The 19,571-nt window shown below is 51.5% G+C and overlaps 1 protein-coding gene across 6 annotated transcripts; it reads left to right on the top strand.

The window, feature by feature from the left end:
* The first annotated feature begins 1,834 nt into the window (after window positions 1–1,834).
* On the top strand, window positions 1,835–13,185 carry LOC147353946 (cell adhesion molecule CEACAM6-like). Of its 6 annotated transcripts, none has more exons than XM_086352863.1 (8): window positions 1,835–2,004; window positions 2,883–3,242; window positions 4,433–4,711; window positions 10,167–10,278; window positions 11,479–11,507; window positions 11,827–11,858; window positions 12,476–12,517; window positions 12,762–13,185. In XM_086352863.1, exons 1-8 carry the CDS (start codon window positions 1,941–1,943, stop codon window positions 12,825–12,827), a joined length of 984 nt encoding a protein of 327 aa, XP_086208989.1. In that variant the 5' UTR covers window positions 1,835–1,940; the 3' UTR covers window positions 12,828–13,185. The 6 variants fall into 6 exon arrangements, with proteins under 6 accessions (XP_086208989.1, XP_086208990.1, XP_086208988.1 ...); XM_086352862.1 differs by having other exon boundaries at window positions 1,900–2,004; window positions 11,773–11,858; XM_086352867.1 differs by lacking the exons at window positions 10,167–10,278; window positions 12,476–12,517; window positions 12,762–13,185 and having other exon boundaries at window positions 1,900–2,004; window positions 11,827–11,854.
* The last annotated feature ends 6,386 nt before the right edge of the window (window positions 13,186–19,571 follow it).

Raw genomic sequence — 19,571 nt, 5'->3', positions numbered from 1 at the left:
TCTATGGGGTTGCTAGAGTCGGACACGACTGAGCGACTTCACTTTCACTTTTCACTTTCATGCATTGGAGAAGGAAATGGCAACCCACTCCAGTGTTCCTGCCTGGAGAATCCCAGGGACGGGGGAGCCTGGTGGGCTGCCGACTATGGGGTCACACAGAGTCGGATACGACTGAAGGGACTTAGCAGCAACAGCAGCAGCAGCAGCCGCCTGTTACATTGTCCCCGGGTCTGCTCATAACCTCCAGGGGGCAACATTGGGCCAAACAGGAAATTAGCAGGTGAATTTTGTTTTGCCTAAGGAAGTGGAGAAGGAGCCTGATTTCCATCCCTCCTTCTAAATAGCGGTCTCCAACCTTAAGGGCACCAGGGACCGGTTTCATGGAAGACAATTGCGGAGGGTGGAGATGATTTGGTGATAATTCAAGCGTGTTACAATTACTGTGTACTTATATCTATTATTATTACATCAACTCCACCTCGGATTATCAGGCCTTAGACCCCAGGGGTCTAAGACAGACCCTCAGACCCTCAGACCCTCTACAGACCCTCAGAGCCCCTCATATGTGCCCACACTACACGGCCCAACCTTCTAGGGGCCTATGGGCACCCATGCCAGCTCTCATCCCTGCCTGCAACCACCCATGGGAAAGATCACAGCGACCACAGAAAGATCAGCCAGGTGACAGAGGAGGCCCTATAATGGCAAGGAGGACCTGAATAGTTTCTGAACCAAGGTTCAGGCAATAGACACAGAGACGGAGAGTCTCCCGGAACTTGACCCGAGGACCAGGGAGCCCAGAGTCAGCCCACCCATCAGTACCAGGTTCCTCTCCTCCCAGGACACACAGGAAGCCTTTCCCTTCTCACCTGAGAACTGCAGCTCCTCCTGACACTCGGTTCTGGGTCTCTGTCCCTGAAAACAGATGCCAGGCTGGTGACACTGGAAAGTGGAGGTCAGGTCCCCTCTCCAGTCATCGCTCATCTGACTCCTTTCTCTCCTCCAGAGTCAGTGTGACCTTGAGGGTGGAGTACATGCAGTCTTCTCAGATATTTGAGAACAGGAAGACCCTGGGCATCCAGCTGGGTTTCTGTGTCCGGGAACAATTACCACCAACATTTGGAAACCGCTGGATCTGTGTGTTGTGCTGAGAGACCTCAGACCAAAACACAGCAGAGGCCAACACTGGGGTGGGTGGGGCAGCCTAACCGGTGTTCTGGGGTCTCAGCTGGGCTGGGCGAGCGTGTGACCTGGCGGCTGCTGAAACAGCATTTCTAAGGTGACACCTGGGGGTTCGAAGTCTTCATGAAGCTCCACAGGTGATTCCCACGCACCGTGGGGAAGACGTCCCTGTGACAACGTTCCTCATGCACCCCCCACCCCCAGGCTCCTCCTCTGAAGGGAAAAGCCAGAAAGGGATAACAGAAGGCTCTGAGGGAGGCTGAGTGTGCATCTGATCCAGAGCAGTGGGAACCTCGGGCCCGGACACCCCAAGGTTGTGCTTTTCGAGACAAGGGTGTGTGTGTGTGTGCGTGTGTGTGTATAGATGTGTGTGTATGTAGGTGTCTGCGTGTAGCTGTGTGTGTATGTATGTGTGTGGTGGGTATATGTGTGTAGATGTGTGTGTGTGTGTAGGTGGAGAATCACTGCTCTAGAAGGCAGGGGACTCAGCAGAGTTCAGGGAATAGAAATACAGACAGAGGGGGACGGGGGAGGGGGACCACCAGGGAGGGAAGGAGGAGAGGGGAGGCAGAGGGCGGGGCCTGGGCAGAGACCCCGCCCCAGGCCACGTGACCCAGAACGTGCTCCTGCCCCCGGAGGAGGCCCAGCACACAGAGGGAAGGACAGCGGAGCTCACACAGCAGGCTGCAGTGCTTCTGAGCGTTTCTGGACCAGAAGTTCTCCTTCCAGAGAGAGGGACACAGTAGACAGCAGGCACCATGGAGCCCCGGTCGGGCACTGCAAGCAGGAGGCATGTCCCCTGGAACAGGCTCCTCCTGGCAGGTGAGAGGGGACGATTTTCAGGGAGTGGGCAGAGACTGGAGAACAAGAGACTGGCTGGTGTCTGGGGGAGACAGGGCTCTGAGAGGGGACACAGGGCTTGTGTTCACACCTGAGCACAGAGGACAGGGGAGGGTGGGGGGCTCAGCCACAGGAGACTCTCCATGAACTAGAGCTGGTGAGGGGTGGGAAGACCTCAACTGCTGTAGGTTTCATGAGTTATTCTTCACTGAGCAGTAATTGTTGAAAACTGATGACAATAATAACAGTTTATTGTGTCAGTACAGAAAAACAACCAGAACAGTAAACTTTGTCCTTACCCGCACCCTTAGAAACTGACAAATAAACAGCAGGCTGTGGAATTCCTGGGACTTCTCCTTCCTTCATCCCCAGGTACTAATGACTGGAGCCTGGTCCTGGCCCTGGGTTTCAAGCAGGATCAGACAAGCCCCTGCCCTCACGGAGCCCACGCTCTGTGGGGAGGAAGACAGACAAGCAGAGAGATCGAGAGTGTGCTGGCAGGTGCTACAGGCGTCACGCAGGAAAGGGAGCGGGGAAGGGTCAGCAAGTGAGCACGGAGGGTCTTTACAGCAGTTGGTCGGGGCAAGGGGCATCTCCCAAGAGGCCCTGAGTGTGAGCAGGAGTGTGAGGGCAGTGAGGGAGTGAGCCAGGGGACAGCTGGGGAAACAGGAAAAAACGAGCCCAGAGGGGCTGAAGTGATGGGGGTCATGCTGCTGACCTTGAACCACACACACACATACATGCACACACACCCACACTAAGGCTGAGGGATGAAGAGACCTGCTCAGGACCCAGGGCACCATTTTCCCATCCCCCACATAGGTCACAATATTAACTGATTTCTCTCTCTTCCCTCCTAGTCTCCCTCTTAACTTTCTGGACCCCGCCCACCACTGCCCAGCTCACTATTGAAACGATGCCCCCCCTTGCTGCAGAAGGGTCGGATATTCTTCTACTTGCCCACAACCTGACAGAGAATCCTCTAGCCTATGCCTGGTACAGAGGAGAAAGGGTAGACAACAGCCAGCTAATCGCATCATATAGGGTAGACACTAACGCAACTACCAAAGGGCCTGCACACAGCGGACGGGAGACACTTTACCCCAACGGAACCCTGCTGATCCAGAGCGTCACCCAGAAAGACACAGGCTCCTACCTCCTGCTCATTACAAAGGATGATTTACAGACAAAAAGACAAACTGGACACCTCCATGTACTCCGTGAGTGCCTCCTCTCTGACCTTGGGGTGTTGGGGGATGAATTCTGTTCTGACTAACCCGGATGGCACCTCCATCCCCTCTGCATTGTGTCCCGTGTTGGGGTTTGAACATTCAGTGCAGCACGCACACTGTGGAGACCAACTCCAAAGGGTCAGAAATGCTTTCCAGGAAGCCAGGCCCTGGGGACACTGTGTAGAGAGAAGGACGGTCTGATGAGGGACTCGGCAGAGGGAGAGCACTCTTAGTCAGCCCCCTGGGCCCCTCCCCGTGACCATGACCCTGAGGAAGACCCTGCAGGACTCAGGGAAGACCCTGGCCTGAGGGCCCCCAGGGATCCTCACAGAGAAGCTCAGCCCCAGGAAGTCCCTCCCAGACCCTGTCCCAGGGCTCCTGCCTCCAGTGACCCTGGGAAGCCTGTGCCAAATCTGGAGGCTCCAAGCTGGTCACCAGCCAGGGCTCAGCCCCAAGAGCCACCTCCGTGCAGGGGCACAGTCTGGTCCTACTCATGAGACTCAGCATGGACAGCACACAGGTACGAGGTCCCCAGGAATCAAGCAAATGCCCTAGGGGACTTAGAGACGCCAGAAAAATCTCAGCACCCCCAGAGAGGAACACAGAAAGGAAGACACTGCTGGCAGCTCCTCCACCACAGGGTGCTGCCCAAGGAGCTCTCTCCTGACGCTGGTTGGTGAAAACTCGGAGATATGTGAGGCGGTCTTTGAATCTACCCTGTTCTGTCCACCACTAAACGCTGCTGCACAATCAACCCCGAAGGAAGCCTGTGCTTCTCCCAGACATAGAGCAGGTGGCCTCACACTCTCTGAGCTCAGGTCCCCATGCATTTGTCCTGCCACACACAAGCCTGCCTTATTCTTTAAAGTCTGGCTGAGAGGCGAAGGATGCCAATTTTGTTGAAAGATGCTTTCAGAGGAGCCAAAAGTATAAGAAAGTGAGAGTGTTAATCGTTCAGTCACGTCCTACTCTTTCCTATTCCATGGACTGTAGCCCACCAGGCTCTTCTGTCCATGCAATTCTCCAGGCAAGAATATTGACTGGGTGGCAATTCCCTTCTCCAGGGGATCTTTCTGACCCAGGGACTGAACCCAGGTCTCCTGCACTGGCAGGCAGATTCTTTACTGTCTGAGCCACCAGGGAGGCTCAGGGCAATGTCCTCTCTGTTATCTGCACAGCGGTGCTACCCACACCCGTCATCACCAGCAACAACTCCAACCCCTGGGAGCACAAGGACACTGTGGTGTTAACATGTGGACCTGAGACTCAGAACACCTCCTACATGTGGTGGATCAGCAATCAGAGCCTCCCCAAGAGCACCAGGCTGGAACTGTCCGAGGACAAGAGGACTCTCACAGTGGTCACCGTCACAAGGAAAGAGAAAGGACCCTATGTGTGTGAAACCCGGAACCCAGTGAGCATCAGCCGCAGTGACCCATTCACCCTGGATGTCCTCTGTGAGTAACCTCTGTTCCTATGTGGCCTGAGCTGCCCACCCAAATGCACACTGCCAGAGGCCAATCCACACCCCTCCCTCTCAGGTCCGAGTACATGGGCCATCACCCCTGGACACCCAGACTGGCCATGACTTCCTGTCCCAGGCAAGCCCAGGCAGGTCCACCTTGAATGAGGACAGGGAGGGGATGGGCTGCTCTGTGTGGGTGGCTGAGGATCACCAGAATATGATGGGAGAAACAAATTAACGTCAGACTCACAATGAGTGAGCATGAAGGACCCAGGGGCCCCAATACAGACCAGGAACTTGCCTTCCCTCTGATTGCACCACGTGTGGCTTTCTGCTCTTTGCTCTAAACAGTCCGATCACCCCACCACTACCCCTCAGACTCCTCTGACCATCCAGAGGGGAACCTCAACCTCTCCTGCCACACAGCCTCTAACCCAGCCACACAGCGCTCCCCGCTTGTCAGTGTGAGGCCCCAGGAATACACCCAGGCTCTCTCTATTCCCAATCACAACATGTACTCTCAGATCCTACATTCTCTGACTGTCCTGGATAGCCCCACAGTCAGAAGATCAAGGTTCCCAGGGCTGATAGCACAGAGCTGTCTAGTACTAGAGTGTTGTCCCAGCAACCAGGCAAGGGTCCCTCTTGTGTGATCTGGGGGTCAGAGGAGATGTGCGATCATCTCTTTCCCGTTGCCACCTGAACAAAGACCCAGGGCCTTCCTCACAGTCATCTTTACAGAGGTCTTGGGCCCCAAGACTGAGGAGGGAGCAAGACCCAGGCCCCTGACCCACTCTCAGCAGTCACCCCTCTGTCTCTCCACAGACCCAGTGGCACGGCCTTCCCTCCAAGTCAGCAACACCGCAGTCCCAGAACATGAGGGCCCCGTGGTCCTGACCTGCCTCACAGATGAGACTGGGGTCTCCATACGCTGGCTCTTCAAAGGCCAGAGTCTCCTCCTTGCAGACAGGATGACACTGTCCTCAGACAGCAGCACCCTCACCATAGACCCTGTCAGCAGACAGGACGCCGGGGATTATCAGTGTGAGGTCTCCAACAGGGGCAACTCCAGCAGAAGTGGCCCCCTAGGGTGAGGGTGACCTGTGAGTGACCACTGTCGCCTCCTGTCTTAGTCGTTCAGTGGTGTCCGACTCTTTGTGACACCACGGACTTGAGCTCACTAGGCTACTCTGTCCATGGGATTTCCCAGGCAAGAATCCTGGAGTGGGTTGCCATTCGCTACTCCAGGGTACGTCCTGACCCAAGGATCGATCCCGTGTCTGCTGCACTGCAGGCAGTCTTCCCGGCTAAGCCTCCAGTGAAGCCCATTTTCACTGGATAAGCTTCTTTTATTAAGTCCACCAACAATTAGCCTATCATCTCATTTCCTTCACTTCAAGCAATTAGAACGTGTGCTGTCTCTCCCCTCCTCATCCCCTGATTTCTCCTGGCCCTCTGCTGTGAAGCCTCGTTGCCAAGACCGCTGGAAGCAGCACTAAAATCAGTACCTGGGACTTCCTGGGCAGTCCAGTGGTTAAGACTCCACCTTCCACTGCAGGGGTTGCTGTGACCTCCTCCAGGGGATCTTCCCCACCCAGGGACTGAATCCGTGTCTGTTATGCCTCCTGATTGGCAGGTGGGATCTTTACCACTGGTGCCTCCTAGGAAGCCCTGGTGAGTCATAAAGCCTAAATCTCCTTTTTCTTATGTGTACAGTGGTGTTTGTTATGCACTTTATAGAGCTTTGTGAATACGCGCTCCGATGAAGGTGGAAATTACAGCAGACATGTTCAGGCAGTAAGTGTCAGGATGTTAGTTCGCACTGTTGTGATTGCAGGCTTGCTGCCACACTCAACTCCAGGTCCCTCCACTTGGCTTTCTTAGTTGCACCTTCGTCTCTACAGTGGAAGTGACACCGTTTCTTCACAGGATGGGCGGTGGTCATGTGTGGTGAGAGCTGGGGGCCTTGAGGACTGTACTTTGTGCAACATAAACTCCTATGACTGCGTGTTGTCTGTTGGTCGGTTAGGTCTCTGGTTTACAGTGTTCTCACGGTCTCTAGTTGTCACTGAAATCTCTCTGACTGCTGTGTCCATTATTGAAAGTGGGGTGTTGTAGTGTCAGTGTTATGACCAAGCTATTTCTCCCCTCGATGCTGTCCATTTTTGATTCACAAATCTGGTGTTGTTGGGTGCATAATGCTTATAATTGTTCTATTTCCTTGATGGATGGAAACTTTTCTTGATATGCAAGGTCCTAATGTCTCTTGCAGGCTTTTTTGATTTAGAGATGATTATAGCAGACACTCATACAGCCACCACAGTTCTCTTTTTATTGCTATTTGCATAGAATATCTTTTTCCAGCCTTACTTCAACCTTCTATGTTTTTGTATCTAAAGTGAGTCTCTTGAAGAGAGTATAGAGAGGGGTTATAATTTTTATCCATTCTGTCAACCTCTGCCTTTAATTTGAAGGTTGAGGCTATCTATCATTCAAATACTTCCCAATAAGAAAGAGCTTCTGCCATCTAGCTATTTGTTATATGTCTTACATGCTTTATTCATTAATTCCTCTATTACTTCCTCTTTGGTATTTAGATGATTTCCTTTCATATGTGTCATGTTGATTCTGTTCTTCCCCTTTCCAATGTATTTCAGTTCTTTTCTTAGCGCCTAACTTGAAGATGACAGTTATATCTTAAACACATAACTATCGAGTTGAAATACCAACCAGATCTATGATGTATATTACAAACAAGGTGCTCCTGTGCATCTCCATCGCCTCCATATTACACACTTGTTGTCATATATTTCAGCCGTCCTTGTACAATATATGCCCGTTATATAGATTTATAAACATTGTCTCATGTAATATCTTTGAAATAAAAAACAAAAATGAGCAATTATATAAAAGACAATAATACCGGCTTAGATAAGATAGCTACCTGTTGTGTAATTTGACCTCTCTTCTCTAGGTTGCCTGTGGCTCTGAGTTACCGTGTAATGTTTGTTCAGTCATCTTAAAGGTTTCCTTTCACACTTCATATATGCTGTGTCTCCAGGGAATGAGTTCCCTCGACTGTTGTTTATCTGGAAAAGTCCTAATTTGAGCTTCATTGAAGGAGAGCTTCTCTGTACATTGCTTCGCCGGTTGACAGTCTTGCTTTTAGGACTTCAGTCGGTCATCCCAACGCCTTCTGATGTGGAATTCGCTTTTCACACTGTTGAAGATCTGCTGCACACGCTGAGTCACTCCTCTCTCGCTGCGTTTTTCACTTCCTCTTTCCCTCGGTCTCCCAACATTTTGACTCTATTGTGTCACAAAGTCTATATCTTGAGTTACCCCTTTTTGGAGTTCCTCAACCATCTCTAATATGTGATCTCATCTACTTTTGGAGGTTTTAAACCATTCATTTTTATATATATTTTTCATTGTTTTTCCCTCTCTCTTCTCCTTCAGGAACTGCCATCCTGCATATGTTTGTCCACCTGATGGAGTTCTGCATAATACTTTGCCTGGAGTCACTATTTGCCTTTTTTTTTTCCCTTTCTACTCCCCAGTCTGAATAACTTCTTTTTTTCTATCTTCGTGTTCACAGATGCTTTCTTCTACCTGCTCAGACGTGCTGAGGAATCGCCCTTCTAAGTTATTGTTTTCACTTCTTATTCTTCAGCTCCAGATTTTCTTCAACCCTGTTTAAATAATTTAACAATGAGGAAGAACACATCTTTCTTGAGAAGCAGGTGCTCCTCAGACCTGACCAATGTGGAGACAGCCATCCCCTCACACTGTGCACTCCAGTGCTTTAGACATGGACACTGATTATGTGGCTAGTGGGTCAATCTCAGACAAGCACACTAGGAGCAGAAAACCACAAAGAGAGGAGGCTAGTTGTGGACCCTGAGAAGGAAGGCTCATCCCACGAACTCTCAGATGGCATCAATCAAGGAACTGGACTTCTCCTCAAGTTTGAAGTACTCCCTTCCCTCTCTAGGGGCTTCTCATGTGGGGCTAGTGGTAAAGAACCTGCCTGCCAATGCTAATGCAGGAGACTAAGGGATGCAGGTTTGATCCCTGGGCGTCAGGAAGATCCCCTGGAGGAGGAAATGGCAACCCACTCCAGTATTCTTGCCTGGAGAATTCCATGGACAGAGGAGCCAATCCTAATGATCTGGAACCACAGACAAAGGTCATGCTCTTTGGTAATCAATCCCTCCCTCTTAGAAATCCCATGAGCCTTCCAATCTGGATGTAATAAGACCAAGTGATATGGGGACAAGCATCCAATGGTCGGTGAAACAATGAGCAGAGTTTACGGCTCACTGAGAAGGTGATGCTGTCCCAGACAAGCAACAGTGTCAGGACAGAGGATGCAGGGTCTGATCAGTGTGGGGTCTCCTCCCAGTCAGAGTCTGCCAATGTGATCCAGTGCCCCACTGAGCACTATAGTGACCTTCCACACCTCTCCATCTTCCCTTGTAATTTCACTGGAAATGGGTGTGTAATGAACGCAAATCATGAGGATGTGGGTAGTCTCCTTTTGGAGCCTGTAGAGCAATGTGTTTAATTAATTATGCAAAACTTAGCTAATTTTGTCATAGTTTGCTTACTGTTTGTGAGAACTGTTTGACTGTAGGCAAGGTACTGGATCTTGTGCCTCCGTTTCCCCGTCTGTAAAACTGGAGAAGAAGAGCTGGATCTTAGGGCTGCTGTGAGGATGGTCACTAGGAAGGGAATGAGATTAAAATTCTTCTGTAGGTAAAATTCTTACCCACACAGAGTGGGCAGGTAAGAAGTGTTCACAGAGGATATTTTGGATTTCAGCGTTGTGGGTTTTGGCTGTAGAGTCAAACAACTCAGTTACATTTCTGTTCCACCTGATCCTAGCTCTGGGGCCTCCATTCCTTTATGGAAGAACTGTGTGTCTCAAATCTGTGCATGCACAGCGGGGATGACAACCCCTCCCTCGTGGGGATGGAAAGATCAGAAAAAATGGGTGTAAAGGATTCCCCACTTTGCCAGTCGCACAGGAGTACCTGGAAACAGTTCATTAATATTATTACTACTAATCAATGTTGGGTGGACTGGAGAGGAACTACCCTCTAAGACCGACAGTTGTGATGGAAACAAAAAATCAGAGGGAGGGCGCATAATGTGAGAAGAAAAGAGTCCTTCAAAGGAAAATGAACAGGACATGGAGATGGCTACAGTGAGAGAATGGAGAGCTAGAGCAAGTCCAAGGTTTCAAATCTGACGAAGAGGGAAATGATGCAGCCTCGTGCAGTGGGAGAGTCAGGAGGACACTGTGATGACAAAACACGCAACCACACAGGCCTCAGAGCATTTCCTTCCACCTAACCAGGCCCTCTCCCTGTAAGACTCCTCTTGGTATTGCCTCCAGTGAACTCGGACCCCATTTCCCCTCTCTCTTTCTCTTCTGCTTTCAGGGCGAGAAAACACCCGAGCCCTCGGTGTGGGGGCCATTACTGGCATCGTGATTGGGGTCCTGCTTGTGCTGACGCTGCTGGCTGTCCTGGGGTGTTTCATTTTCCTTCACAGGTACAGTGGCATTCCCAGATGCTGCCCCCACCCCCAGGTTGACCCTAGTCCTAGAGGAAGGACACCCCATCCTCCAATTTCCGGCCTGGATCTCCAGGACCTCCCCACTTCCCCACGGGTATTCTCTCTTGTCCTTCAGTTCCTGCCTCACCAGGTATTGACCTGTGGCAGCTTCCTTAGCACCATCCTCATTTATTTTGTTATTTAGTCGCCAAGTTGTATCCATCTCCTTTGCCACTCCATGAACTCCTCTGTCCATGGAATTTCCCAGGCAAGAATACTGGAGTGGGTTGCTATTTCCTTCCCCAGAGAATCTTCCTGGCCCAGGGATCGAACCTGTGTCCCCTGCATTGGCAGGTGGATTCTTTACCTCTGAGCCACCAGGGAAGGCCCATCTATCAGTTAACACAATTAAGACACCTCCTTGTCCTCGTTCCATATATGTAGGCTGGCAGGTAGTAAGTACTCAGAAAAAGGTATCTCTTCCTGTATATTTAAATCCACCTACTCTGATGAGGGGCAGTCACAGGGCCAGGACCTGAGGGTCGTCTTCGCCAAGTCCACACTTGGCCAGAGAGTGGAAGTTTGGACAGGCCAGGTGGGGTCAAATGCCCCCACGTGGCAGATGCATTAACAACACCCCTGATGCATGAGACAGAACGTCGTGCCAGGTCCGCAGGTGGTGGGATGTCTTTACACTTAAGGTCCAGGTAGATGGAGACAGAGGACAAGGCCACTGTCACATTTCAGCAGCTCCTGGGTGAGGGCAGGTGGCCACAGCAGCGACACTGCCCTCAGTGAGATCCCAGAGTCTCTGGCTGACCGCTTTCCTCCCCGTGCACTGGCCCTGCTCTCTCCATAAGCGTGATGAATCCACTCAGACAAAGCTTTGGATGGATGGACGCCTTTCCCAGAGCCTTGGTCCCTTCAGTGGCCACTTTCTCCTGAACCCTATTAGCCTATGGTCCTGCCCCTCTGGACTCAGGGCAGAAATGGCTTCTTAAGGACTTTCCTCAGTGTCCTTACTGGGCCCTCCCCTCCAAAGCAGCCTTGGTGGAGAAAGGAGGTGTCCAGCCCCTGCTTGGACATTCAGATCCTCCTGTCCCGTGTTCTGACAACAAAGCCTTGACCTCCGTCTACACTCCTCACAAATATGCCTGTTTTGTTTTTCTTTCCTAACCCCGGCTGCCTGCACAACAGAGGGAACTGGCCCCCAGCGTCCACCTCAGGTGAGTGTCTGTTCAGCCCAGGACAGCGGGGAGCCCCGGTCAGGCCCTGCCATGTCTGTTCCTGCCTGCCACCCCCAGGGTCTCTGGCCCTTTCTCTGGGGCTTCAGCACAGGGGATCCAATTGGCTAGTCTGCTTTTCCTATGGGTTATCATCCTGGGAGGCTCCCTCGCCCTCACTGGGGCCTGAAATTGCCAGAGGTTCTCTCCCTTGGTGGGGATCTTTCTCCCATGGTTCTCCGGAAGGTGGACATCCAACCTCTCCTAGGAGAATGGGCTAAGCTTCCTCACATGCTCAGTGGTAACTCCTGTCTCCTCCCAGGAGGTGGTCCCTCTGGCAGCTCTGTCTCCCAGGTAAGTACATTCCTTCCTTGTCTCTTCTCCCAGCGTCCCCGCTTCACAAGCTCTGGGCAGGGGGACTGTCCAACCCAGAAGCACTGTGAGACACCCTTCACTCGAGGGTAGTTGAAAGTCACTCAGTCATGTCCAGTCTTTGTGACGCCATGGACTGTAGCCTGCCAGGCTCCTCTGTCCATGGATTTCTCCAGGCAAGAATACTGGAATGAGTTACCATTGCCTTCTCCAGGGGATCTCCCTGACCCAGGGATCGAGCCTCGGTCTCCCACATTGCAGGCAGATTCTTTGCCTTCTGAGCCACCAGGGAAGCTCATCAGAGTAGTTAGAACATGGCAAGTCCCACCAAGCTGGGAGCTGGATGCACTTCAGGGACATGACCACCCACAACCTTATGCAGAGGCTGCTCTGGTCCCCTGACTAGAACTCAGGAGAACCTTGGAGTTCAGCCAGGAAGAGAGTGGGCACTGGATCATCCGTCAGGGGAGCTAGGCTAACAAGGGTGGGAAACAGAGCCCAGATAGGATTTGGGGTCGGGGTTCCAGGCTTGGAGATGGCTGGTCGGGAGAAATGACTCTCTTTCCCTCTCCTCTGATGCCCACTTCCTCCATGCCCAGGCCTCCCTACCTGATGCCAGGCCACCAGCTCCCATCTACCAGGTGAGTGTGGGGATCCAAGTTCTGGTTCCATAGCCCAGAAGGCAAAGGAAGTGCCCCCTGCACACCTGGCTGTGTTTGGAGGTCCAAGAAATAGCAGGAAAGATGGAGAGGGGATGAAGGGGAGGTGGGTCTGGACCAAAAACCTCTGACACGAACAGACCCTGGGTAACCCGGGGCTGGGAAGTCCCTGGGAAGTCATCTAAGAAGGTTACATGAGCTGGAAGGCATCGGTTTTCTTTTGCAGGAATTACTACACCCCGACACAGACGTTTACTGTAATATCAGCCACAAAGCAGATGCGGGTCCTTAGTTCCTCCAGACACGTCTCCTTACGGACTGTGTGAAAGAGCTTACCTGAGACCCAAGACCCGAGTGAGGTCAAGAGGAAGAGCCTGAGGCAGAGAACCAGCTCTGAGATCTGAGGCTATTCAGGAACCTGGGCCCAGGCTCAGGGTCCTCCTGGATTCCTGGCAACACTGACAGGCTGCCCTGAAGCCTGGATGGACCAGAACTCAGGCTGCGATTCCCACAGTGGGGGGAGGTTCAGCAGGGCAAGTGACTGGTCCTGTGACCCACGGTGGACCACCAGAGAGATCTGAATCAAGAGCACTTTCCTTCCCCTGGTTGCAAAATATACTGCCCTTGGGTCTTGTCCAGCAAGAAATTCACCTGAATCTCTGCTCTGGTCTCTCCATGGTTGCTCAGGGAAAGTATTAGCTCTAGTTACCTGACCTCCCCATCTATTCCCTGGGGGAAAGGAAGGGGAAGATTCTGAGAATGGAGGGAGGGGGCATGCTAACAGGAAAGGAGGGTCACCAGACCCTTGGCAGCCACATGGGCACTCGGCAGTCCTCACACTGCCCTGGGGTCCCAGACACCTCCCAGTGCTTGCTCACTTGGCATGGAGTCTCTGGAGCACAGAATATGGGACCGTCTGAGACCCACTAGAACACGAGTCAGGAAGGATGAGTCGTGGGTGAGACAACTTTTATGGGTGAGGCCCCTTTGCAGCCTCTTGGTGTCCTGAGCCCTTGGCCATCCTCACCAAGCCCTGCTGGCCCCAACTTGTGCTGCCTCAATTGAGTTTTTTTTGTTCAGTTGCTAAGTTGTGTCTGAGTCTTTGGGACCCCATGGACTGCAGCACGCCAGGCTTCCCTGTTCTTCACTATCCCCCAGAGATTGCTTCAACTAATCTCCACTGAGTCAGCGATGGGACAGGAACTTTTGTCTGTCCCCAGATCAAGGATCCAGAATGCCTTCTCTCTCCATGGGTTTCTGTTGTTTCCCTAAGGGCCTAAGCCCTGAGGACCTCGTTCCCTTTGGGGGACCCAGAGGAGCAATCAGAGTCACCAAAGTAAGAGGGACCCAGAAGCCATGCTCTGAGCAAGGTCCTCCCAGGAACTTCCCGTGACCTCTATCCACTTTCTGCTGGTTTCCACTTTGCTTTCCGACGCGGATCGTGAGCCTGCTCCCAACACACACACACGTCAGCCTCAGGGCAAAGGTGCAGGCTCTACCTAAAACTCAACCTGACTATGACGGCAAAGGGCTCACCTGTCTCCTCCTCAGTGTCCCAAGGGCCTTCCCACCCGGATCTCCCCTGCAGCCCCCACCACACACCTGGGCTAGCAAGTCTCAGTCTCTCCCTGAGGTCCCTGGGATAGGTCTGTTCTCATATAGTTCCGCTCGGATCAGGTGCCCACACTCACACAAACACAGCAGGTGTGTGCCCTAGGGCACAGAGCCCACAGTTGGCAAGCATGCTCTTGGCAAGCATGGCCAAGTATCATCTGTGCTGAGATGAGATGAGAGGTAAGAGAAACCACCTGCAAAGCTTCCGATCATGATTTAGGTCTAAATTACTTCTTATCCCCCCAGGCACACAGTCTTGGATGAGACAAGGTGACGCTTCTTGGTGTTCCTTACTGTTCTGTAACAAATGACCACAAATTTAGGGGCACAAACCACAGTGTCAATATGACGCTGTTCTTTCTGGATTCTACAGACAGTTCATTTCTTTGCCTTTCCAAGCTGTGAGAGGCTGCCTGCTTTCCTTGGTTCGTGGCCGCTTCCTCCATCTTCAAAGCCAGCAGTGGAACATCTTAAAGGTCCCCAAGGTCTCCTTCCATCATCCCATCCCCTCTGGCTCTGCCTCTCCTGCCTTGGAACACTGTGAATGTATTGGACTCAGCCCAATACATCACCCACCATAATGTCCAAGTTACCCCACCATATCTCCCAAATACCCCACCATAGTCTCCCAGTCATGTGATCTGAATTTCATCTGTAGATTTCCTTAATAATGGGGCACATTTCTCAGATTGTGGGCTAGAAGTTGTGGACATCTCTTAGGGTTCTGTGCTCTGCCTCCCACTCCTCTCAAGGCCGTGGGCATCATCTTCCCTCGCTGCAATCTGCTCTGGGCAGCTTGGACTTTGTCAGGCCGATGTGGGGTCAAGTCCCGCCACGATGTCCACAGCAATCTCACTGGCCCTGAGCCCTGGAGATCGAGGCCAGTCCACACTCCCTGCAGCTCTCCCCACCCCTTCTTTCCAGTGAAGTGAAAGTTGTTCAGTCCATCCAACTCTTTGCAACCCCATGGACTGTAACCCTCCAGGCACATCTGCCATGGGATTCTCCAGGCAAGAACACTGGAGTGGATAGCCATTGCCATCTCTGTAGATTCATCAAACCCAGGTCTCTGGGATTGCAGGAAGATTCTGTACTGTCTGAGCCACCATGGAAGCCTCTTCTTTTCTAGCAATGCCCAATTTTTCAGAATGGAAAGAAAGCAGATGTGACTCAAAGACCACAACTCCCAAGTCTCCAGGTGGCCTGTGTTCATCAGCACCATGGACAGTGTCTCTGCTGTGCTCAGCCCCCATCAATGGGAAGGGACGGCTGCATATCCTGCCCATTTCTATTCTATGACAAAGATGAACATAGTAGAATGTGTTCAGGGATAACCCGCTTTTCTCTAGTTTATGAATCGGGAGCACCTTCTCCTGTCTGTGTATTAGTTGTAGCTACAGCCATGATAACTCCCAGGTGAATGATCCTGCGCCCGGAGGGTGTCCTCAAGGAGGCTGAGAACTAACTTTGTCCTCTCAGAGTATCTCCCCGCCGCTGAGTGTCAGATAACCGGCTTGTCTACAACTTGGAGGGAACGTTTCATGATTAAGTCCTGACCCTCGGTACCTGACCTTGGAGACAGCCATCGCCTAGCCTGGAGGCCTCCTGAGCACAGCCTCCTGTTCCCTCATTCTCCAAATGATCCCCCCTCCCCCAGGGAGCAAGGCTGAGCAGAACGCCTGGGCTACCCTCCCAGCTTCTCCAGTCTGAGCCTCAAGCCTGGCGTGAGAGCTTTTGCCATCTCTCCACGCTTCCAACAGAGCAAGCGTCCTGCTGAAGAACAAGTGGGGCCTGAAGACCAGTCTCCAGGGTACAATCTGTCACCTGAGGGCTCCTCCGTCTGCCTGTGTACCCAAAGGAAGAGAAGGAACTAGGGCTCCACAGTCACCCCAAACTTCCTCTTCTCCATAAATGTACCATTGACAGGGGTAACTCTGACACCCAAACCCAGCACTATATTTCTCAATGACTCAGGTCTAACCCATCCAGCATCCCTAACAGTCATGCAAAATGCTCGAGACACCCAGTATAATGGTCACTGGATTACCAGGGCCTCCCCTATCTTCCATGGGGACAGACTCTGCAGGAATCACCTGGGCTCATGTGCACCACCTGTGGAACCATGGTGTTTAAATGGAGCAGCAGAGGGAGCTACTGAGGGTATCTCAGGGGTCCTGGCATCTGGCCAACCACAGAGGCGCAGCCACAGGACTTCGTGAAAAGATGAACGGAAGGATGGGTAGGGGATAAAGGAGGGATGGTGTGTGGGAAGAGAGGTGGACATATGGACACACGTGCTATCTCCTCACAGAATTTTTCCGTAAAGGGTGAGGATGTTGGAAATGAACGTTTTCCTCTAGTCCCCATGCAGATGCAGTTTAGGGGATACAGTGGCACTCAGTGTGCACACATGTTAACCAGGACTCCAGTTCTAAGAGGAACCCTGAGCTGGGAGCTCGGACATGGAAGGATTCACCTGTCCTGCTTCTGCTGAGTCCACCGGCCAGCTCCAGGCCTGATGCAGGGAACTGCATGTCTGTGTGTCGAATGAATGAGCCCCTGGCTCACACTCCACGGGGGCCGAGATTTGTGGTGAGGATGTTCACTGCAGAGCAGATGCTCAGTGTGAAAGGCGGGATGCTCGCTACTGGCTGTTCCAGACTGAAAACAAATTTGCAGTGAAGTCACCCCAGTGGCAGAGCAGGTCCTCAGCCTGTGGAAAATCAATGTTTCAATGGTGTTCTGGATGTTTGAGAAAGAAGGAGTTGAAAAGAAGACCTCACAACGTCGGGAATAACATTTAATTCTGAACTACTCAGCAAATATTTTGTTTATTTTTTAATTTCCCCGCTGCACTGGGTCTTCATTGTTTTCCACCAGTTTTCTCTAGTGCGGTGAGCAGGGGCTACTCTTCGTTGCGATACGCCGGATTCTCATTGAGGTGGCTTCTCTACTCCCGAGCAGGGGCTCTCGGCAAGCAGACTTCAGTCGTTGCAGCTCGTGGGCTCAGAGCACAGACTCAGCAGTTCTGATGCATGGCCTTAGTTGCTCAAAAGCATGTGAAATCCTCCTGACCAAGGATGAAACCCGGGTCCCGTGCTTTGGCAGGTGGATTCCTATCCACTGAGCCACCAGGAAAGTTCTCTAAACAATGCCTAACTTGTAGATAGACACTGGTTCATCATGGCCGCCCCACACACGAGGTTTCCATATTTGAGTATGGGTAAATAAACAAGCGATGTATGTCATAGTTTTTTAATTTACAGACACAAAACCATAGGCTCTGTGCTCACTAGCCCTGCAGACACACAACCATAGGCTCTGTGTTCACTAGCCCTACAGACGCACAACCACCTGCTCTGTGCTCACTAGCCCTGCTGGTGTGACTTGGGCAGCAGGACTGTCACTGACCTTGCGGTTGTTCTAGTTGCTAAGTCATATGCAACTCTTTTGTGACCCCATGGATGTAGCCCGCCAGGCTCCTCTATCCATGGGATTTCCCAGCAAGAACACCAGAGTGGTTTGCCATTTCTTCTCCAGGAGATCTTCCTGAGGCAGAAATCAAACCCGAGTCTCCTAAACGGGGAGGAGGATTCTTTACCACTGCACCACCAGGGAAGTCCATGTTGCTGATGATCACTTGTTCAAACCCATGCAAGTTACAGCTGCTGCTGCTAAGTCGCTTCAGTCGTGTCTGACTCTGTGCAACCCCAAAGATGGCAGCCCACCAGGCTCTCCCATCCCTGGGATTCTCCAGGCAAGAACACTGGAGTGGGTTGCCATTTCCTTCTCCAATGCATGAAAGTGAAAAGTGAAAGTGAAGTCACTCAGTCGTGTCTGACTCTTAGTGACCCCATGGACTGCAGGCTTCCCGCTCCTCCACTCATGGGATTTTCCGGCAAGAGGACTGGAGTGGGATGCCCTTGCCTTCTCCGGCAACTTACAGTACCAAGTGTCAACCCTAATGGAAGCTATGGAAGCTGGGTAATTTTCATGTGTCCATGTGGGTTCATCAATTAATAAAATGTACACCTCGGGTGTGGCATGTTGAATACTGAGGAGACCCTACACTCATGGGCAGCAAGTATCTAGGAAAACTCCGTACCTTCCCTCACTTTTGCTGTAAAACTGAAGCTACTATAAAAAAATAACCGTTACTACAACTGAACCACCCTGGCACCAACCCTTCTCAGGCTTAAGGAAGATGGAGATTCACCTTTGAAACTTCAAATATCAAAAGGTAAAAAGAAGTAAAAACAACCTAATAAATTAGAATACGAAAGAGCCCATTAGATCCTAATAATTTAGTTACAACAATCATCTACAGGGTGACAGGGACACTGAGTCCAGAGCTAGCATGCTTGATCCCTGTGTCCCTTTTGCTGAAAGAATCTCTGATCAGGGTCCTGTGGAGACGCCCCACCTTCCTTCTCACCATGAAGACCAGGTCCCCTGATGGGGCAGAGACAGAGAAGGCGGGAAGACGAGGTTCAGAATCACTGCACCACCCCTGGTCTTCCAATTCCACCTGGCCCTGCCCCCTGTGGAAGACACTAAAGGGGGTATGGGGGGAAAGGAAATGCAGCCTTTTCATGTCCACATGGACCCTCTGGATCAGGCAGGACACACGGACGTTTCCTCACCCTCCTCCTACTTACAGATGCTCCAGTCCTGCCCAAGGACTGAGAATGTTGCATCTGGATCCTTCCTCTTCTACAGAGAGAAATTGGCCTGGTATCAACACAAATCTCAACTGGATGAAATCTTGGAGTGGGGTATATAAGAGAAGATCTTGGACGAGAGATGTTGGAAATTCAGAGTGGGACATGATTCAGCATAAAGGATATGTAGTGTTGAAAGGGTTAGTCGCTTGGTCGTATACGATCCTTTGCGACCTCATGTCTGTAGCCTGCCAGCACCTCTGTCCCTGGGATTTGTAAGATGATATGTAAACACTTGACAAATACTTGAGTTGTCTTAGGAGAAAACCTCGAGTACTTTCCCATCGAGAAAAGTGAAGAGGAACTTTTCTCGAAGTTCCTCTTCGAAAATGAAGAGGAACTAAAAAGCCTCTTGATGACAGTGACAGAGGAGAGTGGGAAAATTGGCTTAAAGCTCAACATTTGGAAAACAAAGATCATGGCATCTGGTCCCATCACTTCATGGCAAATAGATGGGGAAACAGTGGAAACAGTGTCAGACTTTATTTTGGGGGGCTCCAAAAACACTGCAGATGGTGACTGCAGCCATGAAATTAAAAGACGCCTACTCCTTGGAAGGAAAGTTATGACCAACCTAGATAGCATATTCAAAAGCAGAGACATTACTTTGCCAACTAAGGTCCATCTAGTCAAGGCTATGGTTTTTCCAGTGGTCATGTATGGATGTGAGAGTTGGACTGTGAAGAAGGCTGAGCGCCGAA

The sequence above is a fragment of the Bos grunniens genome, chromosome 18 (assembly GCF_055505025.1).
Source record: "Bos grunniens cultivar Pamir isolate PY7600 chromosome 18, Bosgru_T2T1.0, whole genome shotgun sequence".
NCBI lineage: Eukaryota > Metazoa > Chordata > Mammalia > Artiodactyla > Bovidae > Bos > Bos grunniens.
Note: the sequence above shows the minus strand (reverse complement) of the source record. Positions and strands in the feature narration are given on the sequence as shown.

Coding starts and splice junctions, on each gene's coding strand:
- LOC147353946 (XM_086352862.1), top strand. CDS start 1,941: ATGGAGCCCCGGTCGGGCACTGCAAGCAGGAGGCATGTCCCCTGGAAC. Junction 3,243..4,432: donor TGGACACCTCCATGTACTCC/GTGAGTGCCTCC, acceptor TTATCTGCACAG/CGGTGCTACCCACACCCGTC. Junction 12,518..12,761: donor CACCAGCTCCCATCTACCAG/GTGAGTGTGGGG, acceptor TTTCTTTTGCAG/GAATTACTACACCCCGACAC.